The sequence below is a fragment of the Peromyscus leucopus genome, chromosome 22, assembly GCF_004664715.2.
Source record: "Peromyscus leucopus breed LL Stock chromosome 22, UCI_PerLeu_2.1, whole genome shotgun sequence".
Classification (NCBI taxonomy): Eukaryota; Metazoa; Chordata; class Mammalia; order Rodentia; family Cricetidae; genus Peromyscus; species Peromyscus leucopus.
Genome location: NC_051081.1, coordinates 49,017,098 through 49,035,414, shown reverse-complemented (window position 1 = coordinate 49,035,414; position 18,317 = coordinate 49,017,098). Strand labels below are relative to the sequence as shown.

The 18,317-nt window shown below is 51.7% G+C and overlaps 2 protein-coding genes across 6 annotated transcripts in view; one reads left to right on the top strand and one right to left on the bottom strand.

The window, feature by feature from the left end:
• The window catches only part of Atp6v1c2 (ATPase H+ transporting V1 subunit C2), a 39,765-nt gene extending 34,911 nt beyond the window's left edge, over positions 1-4,854 (top strand). For 4 of the 5 annotated variants that reach the window (XM_037198156.1, XM_037198155.1, XM_037198159.1 and 1 more), the window contains 4 exons: positions 1,189-1,320; positions 2,164-2,261; positions 4,337-4,469; positions 4,619-4,854. In XM_037198156.1, coding sequence (XP_037054051.1) covers positions 1,189-1,320; positions 2,164-2,261; positions 4,337-4,469; positions 4,619-4,708 — 453 coding nt within the window. In that variant the 3' untranslated portion in view covers positions 4,709-4,854. The remainder of the gene's footprint in view (positions 1-1,188; positions 1,321-2,163; positions 2,262-4,336; positions 4,470-4,618) is intronic. The other variant, XM_037198158.1, reaches the window with a different exon arrangement.
• Pdia6 (protein disulfide isomerase family A member 6) overlaps positions 4,801-18,317 on the bottom strand; it is a 29,406-nt gene continuing 15,889 nt past the window's right edge. Inside the window, exons 5-13 of the mRNA XM_028877686.2 lie at positions 11,902-12,008; positions 10,568-10,698; positions 10,220-10,334; positions 9,277-9,417; positions 8,707-8,791; positions 8,536-8,608; positions 8,063-8,221; positions 6,402-6,498; positions 4,801-5,639 (exon numbers count right to left, since the gene is read on the bottom strand). Coding sequence (XP_028733519.1) covers positions 5,571-5,639; positions 6,402-6,498; positions 8,063-8,221; positions 8,536-8,608; positions 8,707-8,791; positions 9,277-9,417; positions 10,220-10,334; positions 10,568-10,698; positions 11,902-12,008 — 977 coding nt within the window. The 3' untranslated portion in view covers positions 4,801-5,570. The remainder of the gene's footprint in view (positions 5,640-6,401; positions 6,499-8,062; positions 8,222-8,535; positions 8,609-8,706; positions 8,792-9,276; positions 9,418-10,219; positions 10,335-10,567; positions 10,699-11,901; positions 12,009-18,317) is intronic.

The following is an 18,317-nucleotide window of genomic DNA, read 5'->3' as shown; positions in this document are numbered from 1 at the left end:
GCACGCACGCACGCACGCACGCACGCACGCACGCACGCACGCACGCACGCACGCACACATGCCATGTGTATTCACTGAGCCAGCACCCACATGGCCCAGACCCAAAGTCAACTGGATCCTCGCCGAGGCTCCTGAAGATGCAAAGCCTGGCTGGAGGCCTGGGCCCTGAGCCTTTGAGGGTGCTCAGCCTTAGAGCAATGGCGTAGACATGGCACATTCTGGCAGGAGTGACTGTCACTAACTAGGACAGAAGCCCTGGGTGCCTTGCCTGACCTCAGCCTCCTGGGACCCTGTCCGCACACATGCCCAGCCTTGCCTGTAGGTGGGGCTCTTCCTGGATTGTTGCCTCCCTGGCTGAGTCCCTGCAGTATCCCCGGATGGAGCCAGCTTATGAGGGCCCTGCCTATAGGCGATGTAGGACATTTGGCACCCACCCTGTTTATTAGGGTAACACAAGCAAGCCTGCCACCTTCTCTTGGGGCTCAGATTGCCGGCTGGTGGTGTCTTTACATGGCATAGATTTCGGCAGCCCCAACTGCCCCAGAGAACCTGCCAGAGTCTCCTTGTGTGGGGGAAACAGCTCCTGGGAGACACTTAGGAGCCTCAGAGGGGCTCAGTGAAGACCCCCTCCACCACAGCACCCAGGGGACCTCTCCTATTTGGTATTATTAGAGTGGGTTTCAGCCAAGCACCCCACATCCTTTAGTTACTGGTCCGCTAGAGGCTAGGGACTGGGTTGCTCTGGGAACACACAGTTGAGTTACCCTGTGTTTTTCTACCCATTTGCAGACAGGGTGCTAAAGGGTGAAACGGCCTGGCTGCATGCCTGACTGATGTCCTGCATGTGACATGCTCAAGTGTTCCATGAACACCCCAGAGAGAGGGAGCTGTTGCTGAGTGTCAGGGTCCAGATGGACGAGCTCCCGAGGTCAGGATAGTTCAGTAACACTTCCGGGAGCTCTTTTTGTCTGCTGCTGCTGGGGTCCTGACCCAGACAGGCACGTAGGTTTGTCTCCGTCCCTAGTGTCTGAAATCACAGGCCTTGCACACACACCCCCTCCCCCGCCACACCCTTCTCGGAGCCTGGACTCCAGAGCTTGATGGCACATGCTCTCCAGGCCATGATAATTACTTGTGTTCATGATTCATGCTTGCTGAAAGATTAATAAATAATTTCTGTGCCTTTAGCAAACTTCCTGTGTTGCTCTTAAAAAGGGATCAGCCACCTACCGGGACCACAAGGTTAAGGTAACCCCGCTAGGTAACCCTGCTAGGCCCGCTGCGGGGCAGACCGACAGAGACAGAGAGGGCGAGGGTGAGGTAAGCACCCCCTGGGAACCCTGGGGGTCCCCCGGCTCAATGCGCTCGCCAGCTGAGGAACCAATCTTTGCATTTGCTGTCGTTTCCTGTGTGGCTTGTGAGGTCTGAAATTGGAGGAGCCCAGAATCCTGCCCTCCTAAATTTCATGGTCTTTCTGGAGTTGGCGCTCTAGGCAGGGAATGGGGCTTGTTGGCTGGCTGGGATGCCTGTGCTCTGGCTGATGGTGGCTGGAGCTGGTGTCTGGTGACGGGCAGGGCTCTGGCTGGAGGGTGGGTGGTTCGGAAGCTCGGCATTCCTCCCCGGCTGCCCTGGCTGGACCACCTCTGGCCTTGTCCAGCAACTGGAAAAGGGTCAGATGGGGGCTGCCCCTGAGGAACAACCATATCAGACTCTGTAGCAGCAGCTATGGCCTAGATGAGGCTTGAAGAGCCACTGGCAGGAGCAGCGGGTAGATGGGTGGGCTGGACCCTGAGGGCAGTGCCTTCCGATGAGGTGGGCTGGCCCTGAGGGCAGTGCCTTCCGATGAGGTGGGCTACTTGGCTGTGCAGTGTCGGACAAGAAGAGCCTATCAGCTGCACGTGACAGTCGTGAGGTCAAGAGCTGTGGAGCTTCCCACCCCTGGTCCGAGGTGGCCTCTCGCATGCGCCGGTGGCTGCCCCTAGAGCGTCCCCAGGGCCAGGCACCTGCATGCAGTGGTCCTGAGCCTCCCCAGGCTCCCCTCTGCTTCTGTTGGCTCCGGGGCCTTTCTTCTGGTTGCAGGGCTTGCTCTGTATAATGCGAGCCCTTCCTTGGCCTTTATCAGGCGAGTGTCCGGAGGCTCACGTGGTTCTCCCGTCTCTGCAGGGACCTCTGCTGCGCTGGCTCAAAGTGAACTTCAGCGAGGCTTTCATTGCCTGGATCCACATAAAGGCCCTGAGAGTATTTGTGGAGTCTGTGCTCAGGTGCGTGGTGGGGATGCCGGGCTGGACAGCCTCGAGTGGCGGGGCCTGGAAGGGAAGCTCGGACGCTCCGTTCCCACCTCTCTTCTTGCCCTCCTGTTCTTCGCTTTCGGTGGCCATGTCTTAGGAATATTCTCCACTCTGTCAAAGGAATCCCAGTTGGCCATGTGTACCCCACTCTCCGGGGCTCTTTCCTGCCATACTTGTTTGTGTGCTCTGAATGCCTCACTTGTGTACCCCCATACAGGCCCTCTGTGCTATTGGAGGGCCCCTGTGGCTCCTGGGGGACGTCCCCAGACTGTCTAATTTCTCCACCCTCCAAGGGTGGTCCTCAAGGTAGCTCCCCACTAAAATAGGAAAGCTACCCATGCAAAAATTATTCTGTCTTATTTTCTATCATTTTAAAATTAAGTCACTGGAAAATTCGGAAACCGTAGTTAAGCACAGGTGTGAATCCAAATCACTTGTCGGGGATGATGTGGCGCTCAGCGATTGGGCATTTGCCTGGCATGCATGAAGCCGCGAGTTCAGCCCTCAGCATCACAGAATAAACCACAAGCGCACACATCCCGGTGTGTGCTCATTTAGGTTTTTATGGTTCTGTTCCCCCACGGCCCAAGTACTTAGTGTTCAGATACATATTATTCTCAATGTGTTCATGGAAAGGGAAACAAACAGTAAATGTTTTTCAAAGGAGGGCGAAGGCCGAACACCAAATGACACAGGGCACTGGGTGTGCAGATTTGGCTCTCAAGGAGTGAGGGAGCTCTCTCGTGTTACATCGCAGCATTGTTAGTGGGACGAGAGCAGTGTGGAGGCCTGGGCCCAGAAGCAGCAGGACACCGTCCAGTGGCTGACCTCATCACAGGGGTGATGGGGGCTTGGGGTGCCTCCTGGGCTGGCACCTTGAGGATGGGCAGTAGGAGAACTGGCTGGCCCTGCTGAAATCATGTCCTGGCAAAATGATGCTCTGAACGGTCACTGGAGGGTGAGCAGGATGGGTGTCACTGGCAGAAAAGCGAAAAGATCTGTAGGACATAGGATGAGATGGCCCTGAAGTGTGGTGGCTCATGCCTATGGTCCTTGCACTGGGAGGTGAGGGGGCTGAGGCAGGAGGATCACTTAGTCTCTGGTCAGATCGGGTTACAAGAGCAAACACCTGTCTCTAAATCAACAGGGCTATCCGCTCCCCGGGGCTTACCTGCATGTTAGAGCATCCCACTGGCCGGTACGGCACTTGCCTTGGGGGAGGGCAGGCAGTAGGAGGGACCTCTCTGGCCAACCAAAGCAGAGGCACCAGAGGCCTCTGCAGACATAACGGAAGGCGGTGCTGTATTCCAGGGGTACTTTGTCCACAGTCAAGACTGGGAAGGTTCGGGAGTGCACACGATGGTGGCATGCACAGATCCCAGCCGACTCACTTCCACAGCAGACTCCAGGGAGGGAATTCTGCTGCCAGGTGACAGCAAGACACCCAGGGACACCTGCCTGGGGCAGAGTTTGGACACACTGGCCGGGCACGGCTCAGTGACACACTTGAATAGTGTTCTGGAGTACGGGACACCCCAGGCAGCGATGCTTGGGGAAACGATTGGGGAGATTTAAAATCTTTTCTACACACCCAAAAAACTGAGCAAGAGGAATACACCTCAACAGGACTTCTGCTCTCCTTTAGTGGACACGTGTAACAGCTGTATGGGGACCCATACAGTTCAGAGCCGCGGCTTGTGCCACTGAGTATGCAAGGACCCAGCACAGGTGGCCCAGGCCACCGGCTTGTGGTTTCTGTCATAAGCTGTGACCTTCAGAAATGGTCGGCACAGTAACGGAGACTTAGTGTCTCATTTCCAGCCTTTGGTTCCCTGGCCCAGTTACCTTTTTACAGCTTTGTTTTCCTACGTTGAGTCAGCCAGTTACAGGCTTAACTCCATGTGTGCATCACAAAGAGGCCAGAGGCTACAGGGTCCCCTGGAGTTGGAGTCACAGGCACCCGTGAGCCCCTGGCATGGGCCCTGGGCCTTTGGCCGTCTTGCTGGCCTTTACACTAAGCCCCGACGTGGTCTGTCTTGTCCGAGCAGGTACGGACTTCCAGTGAACTTCCAGGCTGTACTTCTGCAGCCCCAGAAAAAGTCAGCCACCAAGCGCCTGAGAGAGGTGCTCAACTCCGTTTTCCGGCACCTGGACGAGGTCGCCGCAGCCAGCATACTGGATGTAGGTATCGTGGGGACTCGGGCGCACTGCCACCATAGGCTTGCACGGAGTCACAGACTTCCAAGCAAGGGGGTGGGTGTATGGTGGTGGGGCCGGAACCCGAGAGCTCCCTTAGAAACGAGAACCATCTTGCCGCTGACCCCCCATAGGCGTCTGTGGAAATCCCTGGCCTGCAGCTCAGCAACCAGGACTACTTCCCCTATGTGTACTTCCACATCGACCTCAGCCTTCTGGACTAGGTGGCCAGCCTGCCTCCCTGCAGCCTCAGACTGTGCTCTAAGCCGGACAACCACGTCCTGCGGGATGCTGACTCACGAGATACTCACAGACGTTAGTTAAGAGTGTATTTATTTTTTTAAGTTACAATAAAATGCTCAGTTCTGAGTCTCTCCTTGTGTTGAACTAACTCCCAACTTTCTCCTGAGTGTTTTACATAGTGAAATGCCTGTAACTTGGTGGGATTTCCAATGGGAGATTAGTGAGAATGTTGAAAACCTGAGCCTCCTTGTCACTGGTGAAGCCCGAAGACAAGACTTTGGGGCATGAAATGCGGTTTTCACTTGGGACCAAGTTATCCACACAGAATCACGTCCTTGCCAAAAGGTCTTGTCTTCATTTAAAAAAACATTTTTACGGGGAGGTGATGATTGATGTGATGTCGTCTGTTCACAGGGTTAGTTTTCAGGCTAAATGTCAGGCTCCAATTTTATGATGTGCCACTAATTTCATACATTTATCAGCTTTGTCCAAAATATCATTTTATTCTTGAATGGAAAAAGCCATTAATATTCAAACAAAAGAATCACATTTTAAAAACCCTATACATAAGAAACAGCCTCCAAGAACATTCAAGCAGCAGTCAGGAGGAGGAAAAAATGTTTCAACAGCCCAGTTTTCTTCAATATGCCAAAGAACAAATCCAATTCACTGCGACAATTCATAGAATTCTTCAGTGTTTTCTTGAGACGCCGAGGTTCACTGCTGCCGTTTCCGGTGGCCGGCAGGGACTGCTCGGAAAGGCAGACAGCTGAGTAGAACCCCACTGCTAGGACACTGCCTGCTCCCAAGAAACGAAACGTGAAGAAGGCTGGGCTGCGGCCCTCACAACTCGTCCTTCTCCAGGTCATCAAGCTCCACATCGCTGAGGTCAATGTCATCCTCCACAGGAAGCTGAGACAGAAAGTGATGTTAGAGCCTCAAATGACCAACGGTTTCAACAGAAAAGCAAATTCCAGAGGATTCCAGGTTACAGCTTGGCTCTTGTACCAGTTTTAACACTGAGGGAGAACCAGAGAACTTGGACAAAGCCTCATAAATGCAGCCTAGGCTGGCTTCAAAATCCTCCCACCTCAGGCTCCCACGGCTGACTGCAGACATGCGCCTCCCCTGGGCTTTCTGAGAGTTTTTGAAACAGGGCTCCATTCTTTAACTCAGTCTGGCCTCAGTCTCATGACAACCCTCCTGCCTTAGCCTTTCAAGTAGTGCAGTGTGGAATTACAGGCATGAAACCAAGCTCCCGTGACCTTTAGACTGTGATTTCTTAAACATTTTATTTATGTGTACGAGTGTGTGTTTTGCCTGCCTGCATGTCTGCACCATATGCACGAATGCCCAGGAAGGCCTGAGGAGGCCACTGGGTCCCCGTGTCTGAAGGTGCCCATGGCTGTAAACCACCATGTGGGTGCTGGGAACTGAACTCTGGCCCCGATGAAGAGCAGCCAGTGCTCTTAACTGCTGAGCCACCCTCCAGCAGCTCTGATCAGGATTTGAGGAGGACAGTCTTTCTCTAAATCTGAAGCCAGCCAGGTGTGGTGCATGCTGGGTATGGCCCAGGCGGGACAGCAGGAGCACAGCCCTGGGTCTGATGGTGGGTTCTGTTCCCCTGCACAGAGACACACAAACGGAGGAGAGAAGCCCCTCGCCGCCACTCACCTCGCCATCTTTGCCATCCCAGGGCTCTCTGGGAGTGATGGCAGGAAAGGAACCACCTCCCACAGGTGCTGTGGAGCCACGGCCGAAAGACAGTTCCCTGGGGGAAGAATACCAACCACATCTAGATGTACTCCAAGTGAACAAGCAAACTGCCAAACACAATGTGTCCCGCACCCACAAAGTCAAGCACAACTTCTAAGTTGTTTCTTTCTTTAAAAAACAACAAACAAGCATGAAAGGGGTTTTTTAAAATAAGTGCACATGGAGCAAAGGCTGCCCACGGCCCTTGCCTGCTAAGCCCACGAGCTTGAGCAGCACATTATTAGTGAGGTGAACGGTTTCAACTAACCTGAATGTAGATGCACAAAGCGCTTCCCACTAAGACGTGACTAACTGTTCTTGAAAAATACTTGTAATCTGGCTACTCAAAATACTACCAGTGAGAATTCCTGGTCCTCTGGCCTCTGTCCGCTGCTGGACTACAGGCACCACCATGCCCAGCTCTAACTGGGTCTGTGAACACTGTCTTGTGGGGCATTTTTGTTGGTGGTATTTCGAGACTACTGAAGCTGGTCTTGAACTTGTGATCCCTGCCTCCACCTCCTGAATGTGCAGACAACAGGCATGCACCACCGTGCCAGGCTAAAACCTGTCATTTACCTTGGGTTCTTTAGTTTTATGCTACTTATTTTTGTAGAATACTTTTAAAAAGAACCATTAAAAAACAAATTCATTACTAAGCCAGGCGGTGGTGGCGCAAGCCTTTAATCCCAGCACTCAGGAAGCAGAGGCAGGAGGATCTCTTGTGAATTTGAGGCCAGCCTGGTCTACAGAGTAAGTTCCAGGTCAGCCAGGGCTACACAGAAATACCTGTCTTGAAAAACAAAAAAATTCATTCCTCTGGGTTCCATTTATTACCATGCTTGAGGAAAATGTATGCTTTTGCTTCATGTTTTGCTGATATTAGAGGACGCACAGGAAGGTTTTTACTGCAACATCCCCTCACTGTTGTTTATCATGGAACAATTTAGTCTCCAGAAAGCAACAGCCTCGGTGTGGCCCGGTCCAGGCACACCTACAGGATACACTCCACACACTTATACTCCACACAGCGCCAGGTACCCACTTTTCTATCAGCAGGAATTCAAAGCCCTCATTTCACATGGCAGCTGAGAAACCAACGAGGAAGAGAGCAGGAAGAGGAAAGACAAGTGACCTCTTCAGTCAATGCCTTCTATTTGCCCAAGAAATGATGACGGGTTTAGGAAGAGGTGACCAGCAGGGCAGGATGGAGAGCTCTGCACCTTTTGAATGAGGAACCCATCACTCGCCCACAGCAGGAGGATCCTCATTTTCACACATTTCCAAGCCAAGGGCTTTGACCTGAGGTCAGGAACACCAAGGGCGGGACATGACCTCCTAAGACCCCGCAGTTAGAACGAGGCCAGATAGTGTGCACTCTGACAAGCAGGGCGCGGGGAGAGGGCGGAGACAGACAGTCAAACCACGCACATGGACGTACTGCCACAGGAGAGATTTAAAAGTGCTACCTTCCTTATGTTTTAAATGCAAACTAGTTCCACTCACTACCTGGCTTACACATGACAATATAAACCAACAACACCCCACATATGAGACAATAAACAACTAAGAAAAGTTACCTGAGAAACTCATTAATGCCTTGCTCACTGAAAGACCCTTTGAGAAGAGCAAACTTCATCTTGCGTGCGTTGATGGCCGCCATGGCAGGGTACCCGAACCCTCCAATGCCCAGCGCGTTCTCCAGGTCATACTGAGCGCCAGCCTCTGTCCACAGCCACCTGGGAAAGCACACTGGCTTCAGGGTGGGGGTGCTTTGGGGACTAGAATCTGAAGTTACATCCAAATCTTAGAAAGGAGTGCAGGATGGGCGCATGCTCAGATCCTGCAAGGCTGTCCACGGAGTCACATGGGTTTCCTGTCACCTGAGCTTGGGTCAACGTGCACACTCTGGGTCTCAGGGCCGGGAAGCAACAAGCTAGTGACAAGGCACATGCAGACACACACAGGCGCACACTGCAGAACACTCGGGATGAGAGGTGGAGGTCTGCACCCTGCCTGTTCTCAGAGGGGAGAGACTGAGCTCAGGACTCACCCCCACATCTTTTTCTTGTATTTGTCGGCCAGTTTCAGAAGAACTTCCAAGTAGGAGTTTCTGCCTGCAGCCCCTGATTAACAGACAACAAATATTGAAGGGGAAATCAAGTCAGTTCACTCAGGAAGCACTTAGCAGCCAGCAGCCACAGGAGACCCAGCCTGTGCTCACCAGTGTCTAGGATGTGGGGCAGGACAGCCACGACACAGAGCTGGTGATCCTCGCAGGTCTTCTTGGCAACGTCTTCGTTGATGATCTGCACAGAAGAAAGGGCAGTTGTGTAACACAACACTCAAGAGACTCCTTCCCCACAATCCTCCTCGCACAGACATGCCATCTAGAACCCTCTAGAGGTGCATACCATCATTCATTCCTCAGCCACCAGAGCAGTCTCTGAAACTGCAGTCCCTGGCCCAGGCTGGCCTCCACAGCTGTACACACAGGTCATACGTCTGTGTACAAGGTATGGACACAGTGTGAGGCTCCTGGTGTCTGTTTCCTCAACAGGCCATGAAGACGAGAATGTGTTTCCCCCTCGGTGCTGAGACCTGAGAGCGTCTACGCTCCAGGGCAGAGCTCCAAAACCCAAGCGTGACTGAATGCACTCTGTTCTTGAGACACTTAGGTGAGCTTCTGCTCACAGCGTCAGTATTCTAATCCCACAAAGATTCGAATAGTAGTAAACTGAAAAGGGTTCACAGCAGACGGGAAGCTTCCTCACCACCAGGGGGAGCACTGTACCTCGAGCAGCTCTGGAGGTGGGGCATTATCTGAGAACAAATCCAGGGCCCTGGACACTATGTCTGATCTCGTCCGGCCACCGTCATAGTCCACGGGAGACTCGCCTTTCTGAAATATCTTGATTGTAGGGAATCCTCTGATCTATTAAAGTACAATAACAACCATAATATTTAAAACGGAAAATTGAATAATAACAACCCACAATCTTTACGGTTTCTAAAAGCACTTCACAGACATTTCACTATCACAAAAGTATGCTTTAACCAAGCATGGGCACACACCTGTAATCCCTGATTTTCAGGAGGCTGAAGCCAGGATCACAAGTTGGAGGCCACTCTGGGCCACTTAATGAGATACTACCTCAAAAATAAATACTAAGTGCTGGGAACTAGGCACTTGCCTAGCATCTATCAGTCTGGCTTAAATCATCAGAACTGGGGTGGGGGGAATGAATTCCCAGCTGGAAGCACAGTCAGAGATTCATTAACTGTGGAGTTCAGTAGACCCTGTCCAAGCTCTGGGTATTTAAAACAGTGTGCATGCTGGGTGGTGGTGGTGGCGGCGGCGCATGCTTTTAATCCCAGCACTCAGGAGGCAGAGGCAGGTGGATCTCTGTGAGTTCGAGGCCAGCCTGGACTACAGAGCGAGTTCCAGGAAAGGCGCAAAGCTACACAGAGAAACCCTGTCTCGAAAAACCAAAACCAAAATAATAATAATAAAAATAAAACAGTGTGCATACATACTCCAGAGCAAGAGGATCAACTTTCAAAGCAAGTGGCGTGATGGTGCCCAAACGTTCCAGACTCGATGGCTAGGGACACCACCTCTCCATCTACAAACGGTTAAACATCTCCCTGCCTCCTTCGAAGGGAGGCTGTGAGTCGAAGGCTGCTGAAATCCCGAGGATTTCTCTAATTAGTAAACGAGCCTCCACCACACTCACCCCGTATCGGCTGGCCAGAACCTGGTTCACGGTGGCGTCCACGGCGGCCAGCTTCACCTTGCCCTTCGTCTGATCCTTCACCTCTGTGGCTGCAGCAGCCCACTCTGGCTCCAGGCTGCAGAAACACATTTTCAGAGTCCAGGGAACTCACGGAACAGGTCCTTACACTGAGCTGTCCACTCTGGCCTAATCCCGGTTTTATGTCACACTTCAAACCCATCTCGGTGGCTTCAGCAAAGGGGTGATGCACCTGTCCCCCAATTGAATCTGGGAATAACACAGTCCACAGCTGGATGACCGTACAGGAAGTGTCGTGACCGAATGCACGGTTTGGTCCAAGGCACTTACTTTTTGCAGTGTCCACACCACGGAGCGTAAAACTCAACCATCCAAACATCGTCGCTGTCAAGGACGTTCTTATCAAAGGTGTCATCCGTCAGCTCCACCACGTCCTTCTTACTTGAACTGTCACCTCTGCCCTGTCACGGTAACAGTCAATGTCACACCACCACCCGGCCAACAACGAACACTACTACTGCAAGCACAGACAGCACAATCACTTTACAAGGAGCCAAGTTTTCGATTGGTTCATTAGCAAATACATGAAAACAGTTATTGAATATGATTGAACCGGGAGCATTCCTTAACATAATTTTTTGCTAACAGTCTTACTTTTAAACAATTCCTGCTACATTCAGTACAACCTATGGTCTGCCTTGAATTCTTCCACCTGCTATTTTTATAAAGAGCTCAAGCACCCGACGGCATGGCGGAATGCAGACTCTGGCAGATCCGTCTGTGTAGACACAACTGTTTCTGCATTTTCAAATGTGAAGTCCAGATCATTCAAGACAGCTCACACTAGTGTTTCATCCGCCCCAGGCCCAGCACACAACAGGTGAGTAAGTACTCGGCCTCGAACCTACACCCCTGGACCTGAGTTTCCTCTAGGCAAACCTATGGTGCTGTTCACTCTGCTGTGCTGCTGTCTGTCACCAGGCTAGGCGCCATGGCAGGGGCCAGGTAAGGATGCCACCTCTCGATAGGCCTGAGACTAAAGCTAAAGCTAGTTTGACTGGCCTCTTGAGGGGTGGAGAGCCATTTTGTAAGTAACTTCAACACTGCATTTCTAAGGGTGCCTGGGCATCATAGTCAAGCTCCACATTTCATACAAAAGCACGTAAAACACCAAAGATAGAACAGGAACTTGTCTCTCTTCCTCTTCCTGTTTATCCTGTCTGCGTTCCAGACTCACTGCCACAGACACAGGCCAGGAGCTCTTGCAAAGGCAGTCTGGGAAGTGAGTCCAGGATTCTATTCTCCTCTTGGACCAGGGAAGGTCATGAGATCCCAGAGCCTGCCGCCCTCGGCATGGAGCTTCCTCCCTCTCTGTAGTTCCAACAGCCCATTCCAGCTTGGGGCCCAAGACACCTATCTGGGAACCTCCTTCTCAGACTGTGACAAGGTTTGCCATGTAACTCTAAGGATGCCAATGAGCAGCTGGGGAGATCATACACTCCTGTAATTCCACAACTTGGGAGGTAGCAGTAGAAGAATTTAAGGTCATCCTTAGCTACAATGAGAATCCAAGGCTAGCCTAGGTTATATGACACCCTCTGTAAGGAACACAGACATTCAAGCAGAACACCAAGACACACTAAGACAGGACCACACAGCCTTACCTGTTTTCCAGAACTGTATCCGCCACTCCGCCCAGCGAGGCGATCCTTCACGAGCTGGCGCAAAGCACTGAGGGCGGCATCTACAATGGCTTCCCCAGTTCTGCCACCTGTGGGCCAGCAAAGGACAGTCAAGGCAAGGCAGGCAACCCGGGCTGGCCTTCTGCGTAAGTGCCTCTCTTGCGCCTGTGAAGACTTGTAACTCCACATCTGTCAGGCAGCTGAAGGTGATCGGGTCTCGCATGCACCCACTACGGCGCTCATCCCATAATGCACTCTGCCCTAGACTTCCCACTCTGAATGCCAGTGTTTTTGGTTTCCTAGATCGCTCTGTTCACTGTCTGGAAAACTACAGCTTCTAAAGAGAGACTCTCATGTTTGCTGAATGGACGACATGGACATGGAAGAAAGGTTTAACAGCTAGTCAGGAAGACAGGAAAACTTCCCAAGAAGAGGGGAGAAACCAACACCACCTTTTCTAAGACACACAGCATAGACAGTGTGTGTGAAGAGTGGAACATGACACACGGAGAGTGGACAGTGTGTGTGAAGAGTGGAACATGACACACGGAGAGTGGACAGTGTGTGTGAAGAGTGGAACATGACACACGGAGAGCAGACAGTGTGTGTGAAGAGTGGAACATGACACATGGAGAGTACACAGTGTGTGTGAAGAGTGGAACATGACACACGGAGAGCGGACAGTGTGTGTGAAGAGTGGAACATGACACACGGAGAGCAGACAGTGTGTGTGAAGAGTGGAACATGACACACGGAGAGCGGACAGTGTGTGTGTGAAGAGTGGAACATGACACACGGAGAGTGGACAGTGTGTGTGAAGAGTGGAACATGACACACGGAGAGTACACAGTGTGTGTGTGAAGAGTGGAACATGACACACGGAGAGTACACAGTGTGTGTGTGAAGAGTGGAACATGACACACGGAGAGCAGACAGTGTGTGTGAAGAGTGGAACATGACACACGGAGAGCGGACAGTGTGTGTGTGTGAAGAGTGGAACATGACACACGGAGAGTGGACAGTGTGTGTGTGAAGAGTGGAACATGACACACGGAGAGTGGACAGTGTGTGTGTGAAGAGTGGAACATGACACACGGAGAGTGGACAGTGTGTGTGTGAAGAGTGGAACATGACACACGGAGAGCAGACAGTGTGTGTGAAGAGTGGAACATGACACACGGAGAGTGGACAGTGTGTGTGTGAAGAGTGGAACATGACACACGGAGAGCAGACAGTGTGTGTGAAGAGTGGAACATGACACACGGAGAGTGGACAGTGTGTGTGTGAAGAGTGGAACATGACACACGGAGAGCAGACAGTGTGTGTGAAGAGGGGAACATGACACACGGAGAGCGGACAGTGTGTGTGAAGAGTGGAACATGACACACGGAGAGTGGACAGTGTGTGTGAAGAGTGGAACATGACACACGGAGAGTAGACAGTGTGTGTGAAGAGTGGAACATGAGACATGGAGAGTGGACAATGTGTGTGTGTGAAGAGTGGAACATGACACACGGAGAGCAGACAGTGTGTGTGAAGAGTGGAACATGACACACGGAGAGCAGACAGTGTGTGTGTGAAGAGTGGAACATGACACACGGAGAGTACACAGTGTGTGTGTGAAGAGTGGAACATGACACACGGAGAGTACACAGTGTGTGTGAAGAGTGGAACATGACACACGGAGAGCAGACAGTGTGTGTGAAGAGTGGAACATGACACACGGAGAGTGGACAGTGTGTGTGAAGAGTGGAACATGACACACGGAGAGCGGACAGTGTGTGTGAAGAGTGGAACATGACACACGGAGAGCAGACAGTGTGTGTGAAGAGTGGAACATGACACACGGAGAGTGGACAGTGTGTGTGTGAAGAGTGGAACATGACACACGGAGAGTACACAGTGTGTGTGAAGAGTGGAACATGACACACGGCATAGGCAGTGTGTGTGTGTGAAGAGTGGAACATGACACATGGAGAGTGGACAGTGTGTGTGTGAAGAGTGGAACATGACACACGGAGAGTGGACAGTGTGTGTGTGAAGAGTGGAACATGACACACGGAGAGTGGATAGTGTGTGTGTGAAGAGTGGAACATGACACACGGAGAGTACACAGTGTGTGTGTGAAGAGAGGAACATGACACACGGAGAGTGGACAGTGTGTGTGAAGAGTGGAACATGACACATGGAGAGTGGACAGTGTGTGTGTGAAGAGTGGAACATGACACACGGAGAGCGGATAATGTGTGTGAAGAGTGGAACATGACACATGGAGAGTGGACAGTGTGTGTGAGAAGAGTGGAACATGACACATGGAGAGCAGACAGTGTGTGTGAAGAGTGGAACATGACACATGGAGAGTGGACAGTGTGTGTGAAGAGTGGAACATGACACACGGAGAGTACACAGTGTGTGTGTGAAGAGTGGAACATGACACATGGAGAGCAGACAGTGTGTGTGTGAAGAGTGGAACATGACACACGGAGAGCAGACAGTGTGTGTGTGAAGAGTGGAACATGACACACGGAGAGCAGACAGTGTGTGTGAAGAGTGGAACATGACACACGGAGAGCAGACAGTGTGTGTGTGAAGAGTGGAACATGACACATGGAGAGTGGACAGTGTGTGTGTGAAGAGTGGAACATGACACACGGAGAGCAGACAGTGTGTGTGTGAAGAGTGGAACATGACACACGGAGAGCAGACAGTGTGTGTGAAGAGTGGAACATGACACACGGAGAGCAGACAGTGTGTGTGTGAAGAGTGGAACATGACACACGGAGAGTACACAGTGTGTGTGAAGAGTGGAACATGACACACGGAGAGCAGACAGTGTGTGTGAAGAGTGGAACATGACACATGGAGAGTACACAGTGTGTGTGAAGAGTGGAACATGACACACGGAGAGTGGACAGTGTGTGTGTGAAGAGTGGAACATGACACACGGAGAGTACACAGTGTGTGTGAAGAGTGGAACATGACACACGGAGAGCAGACAGTGTGTGTGAAGAGTGGAACATGACACACGGAGAGTAGACAGTGTGTGTGTGAAGAGTGGAACATGACACACGGAGAGCAGACAGTGTGTGTGAAGAGTGGAACATGACACATGGAGAGCAGACAGTGTGTGTGTGAAGAGTGGAACATGACACACGGAGAGCGGACAGTGTGTGTGTGTGTGTGTGTGTGTGTGTGTGTGTGTGAAGAGTGGAACATGACACACGGAGAGCAGACAGTGTGTGTGAAGAGTGGAACATGACACACGGAGAGCAGACAGTGTGTGTGTGTGTGTGTGTGTGTGTGTGTGTGTGAAGAGTGGAACATGACACACGGAGAGTGGACAGTGTGTGTGAAGAGTGGAACATGACACATGGAGAGCAGACAGTGTGTGTGTGAAGAGTGGAACATGACACACGGAGAGCGGACAGTGTGTGTGTGTGTGTGTGTGTGTGTGTGTGTGTGAAGAGTGGAACATGACACACGGAGAGCAGACAGTGTGTGTGAAGAGTGGAACATGACACACGGAGAGCAGACAGTGTGTGTGTGTGTGTGTGTGTGTGTGTGTGTGTGAAGAGTGGAACATGACACACGGAGAGTGGACAGTGTGTGTGTGAAGAGTGGAACATGACACACGGAGAGCAGACAGTGTGTGTGTGAAGAGTGGAACATGACACACGGAGAGCAGACAGTGTGTGTGTGAAGAGTGGAACATGACACACGGAGAGCAGACAGTGTGTGTGAAGAGTGGAACATGACACACGGAGAGCAGACAGTGTGTGTGTGAAGAGTGGAACATGACACACGGAGAGTAGACAGTGTGTGTGAAGAGTGGAACATGACACACGGAGAGCAGACAGTGTGTGTGTGAAGAGTGGAACATGACACACGGAGAGTACACAGTGTGTGTGTGAAGAGTGGAACATGACACACGGAGAGCAGACAGTGTGTGTGAAGAGTGGAACATGACACACGGAGAGCAGACAGTGTGTGTGAAGAGTGGAACATGACACACGGAGAGCAGACAGTGTGTGTGAAGAGTGGAACATGACACACGGAGAAGAGTGGAACATGACACACGGAGAGCAGACAGTGTGTGTGAAGAGTGGAACATGACACACGGAGAGCGGACAGTGTGTGTGAAGAGTGGAACATGACACACGGAGAGCAGACAGTGTGTGTGAAGAGTGGAACATGACACACGGAGAGCAGACAGTGTGTGTGAAGAGTGGAACATGACACACGGAGAGCAGACAGTGTGTGTGAAGAGTGGAACATGACACACGGAGAGCAGACAGTGTGTGTGAAGAGTGGAACATGACACACGGAGAGCAGACAGTGTGTGTGAAGAGTGGAACATGACACACGGAGATGCAGACAGTGTGTGTGAAGAGTGGAACATGACACACGGAGAGCAGACAGTGTGTGTGTGAAGAGTGGAACATGACACACGGAGAGCAGACAGTGTGTGTGAAGAGTGGAACATGACACACGGAGAGCGGACAGTGTGTGTGTGAAGAGTGGAACATGACACACGGAGAGCAGACAGTGTGTGTGAAGAGTGGAACATGACACACGGAGAGTGGACAGTGTGTGTGAAGAGTGGAACATGACACACGGAGAGTGACAGTGTGTGTGAAGAGTGGAACATGACACACGGAGAGCAGACAGTGTGTGTGAAGAGTGGAACATGACACACGGAGAGCAGACAGTGTGTGTGTGAAGAGTGGAACATGACACACGGAGAGCAGACAGTGTGTGTGAAGAGTGGAACATGACACACGGAGAGTGGACAGTGTGTGTGTGAAGAGTGGAACATGACACACGGAGAGTGGACAGTGTGTGTGTGAAGAGTGGAACATGACACACGGAGAGTGGACAGTGTGTGTGAAGAGTGGAACATGACACACGGAGAGTGGACAGTGTGTGTGTGAAGAGTGGAAACATGACACACGGAGAGCGAGACAGTGTGTGTGTGAAGAGTGGAACATGACACACGGAGAGCAGACAGTGTGTGTGAAGAGTGGAACATGACACACGGAGAGCAGGACAGTGTGTGTGAAGAGTGGAACATGACACACGGAGAGCAGACAGTGTGTGTGAAGAGTGGAACATGACACACGGAGAGCAGACAGTGTGTGTGTGAAGAGTGGAACATGACACACGGAGAGTGGACAGTGTGTGTGTGAAGAGTGGAACATGACACACGGAGAGTGGACAGTGTGTGTGTGAAGAGTGGAACATGACACACGGAGAGCAGACAGTGTGTGTGAAGAGTGGAACATGACACACGGAGAGTGGACAGTGTGTGTGTGAAGAGTGGAACATGACACACGGAGAGCAGACAGTGTGTGTGAAGAGTGGAACATGACACACGGAGAGCAGACAGTGTGTGTGAAGAGTGGAACATGACACACGGAGAGCGGACAGTGTGTGTGAAGAGTGGAACATGACACACGGAGAGTGGACAGTGTGTGTGAAGAGTGGAACATGACACACGGAGAGTAACAGTGTGTGTGAAGATGGAACATGACACACGGAGAGCAGACAGGTGGTGGAGGGCAGGCGGAGAGGGGTGTGTGTGAAGAGTGGAACATGACACACGGAGAGCAGACAGTGTGTGTGAAGAGTGGAACATGACACACGGAGAGCAGACAGTGTGTGTGAAGAGTGGAACATGACACACGGAGAGTAGACAGTGTGTGTGTGAAGAGTGGAACATGACACACGGAGAGTGGACAGTGTGTGTGTGAAGAGTGGAACATGACACACGGAGAGCAGACAGTGTGTGTGTGAAGAGTGGAACATGACACACGGAGAGCAGGACAGTGTGTGTGTGAAGAGTGGAACATGACACACGGAGAGCGACAGTGTGTGTGAAGAGTGAACATGACACACGGAGAGCAGACAGTGTGTGTGAAGAGTGGAACATGACACACGGAGAGCAGACAGTGTGTGTGAAGAGTGGAACATGACACACGGAGAGCAGACAGTGGTGTGTGAAGAGTGGAACATGACACATGGAGAGTGGACAGTGTGTGTGTGAAGAGTGGAACATGACACACGGAGAGTGGACAGTGTGTGTGTGAAGAGTGGAACATGACACACGGAGAGTACACAGTGTGTGTGAAGAGTGGAACATGACACACGGCATAGGCAGTGTGTGTGTGTGAAGAGTGGAACATGACACATGGAGAGTGACAGTGTGTGTGTGAAGAGTGGAACATGACACACGGAGAGTGGACAGTGTGGTGTGAAGAGTGGAACATGACACACGGAGAGTGGAAGTGTGTGTGTGAAGAGTGGAAACATGACACATGGAGAGACGACAGTGTGTGTGTGAAGAGTGGAACATGACACACGGAGAGCGGACAGTGTGTGTGAAGAGTGGAACATGACAC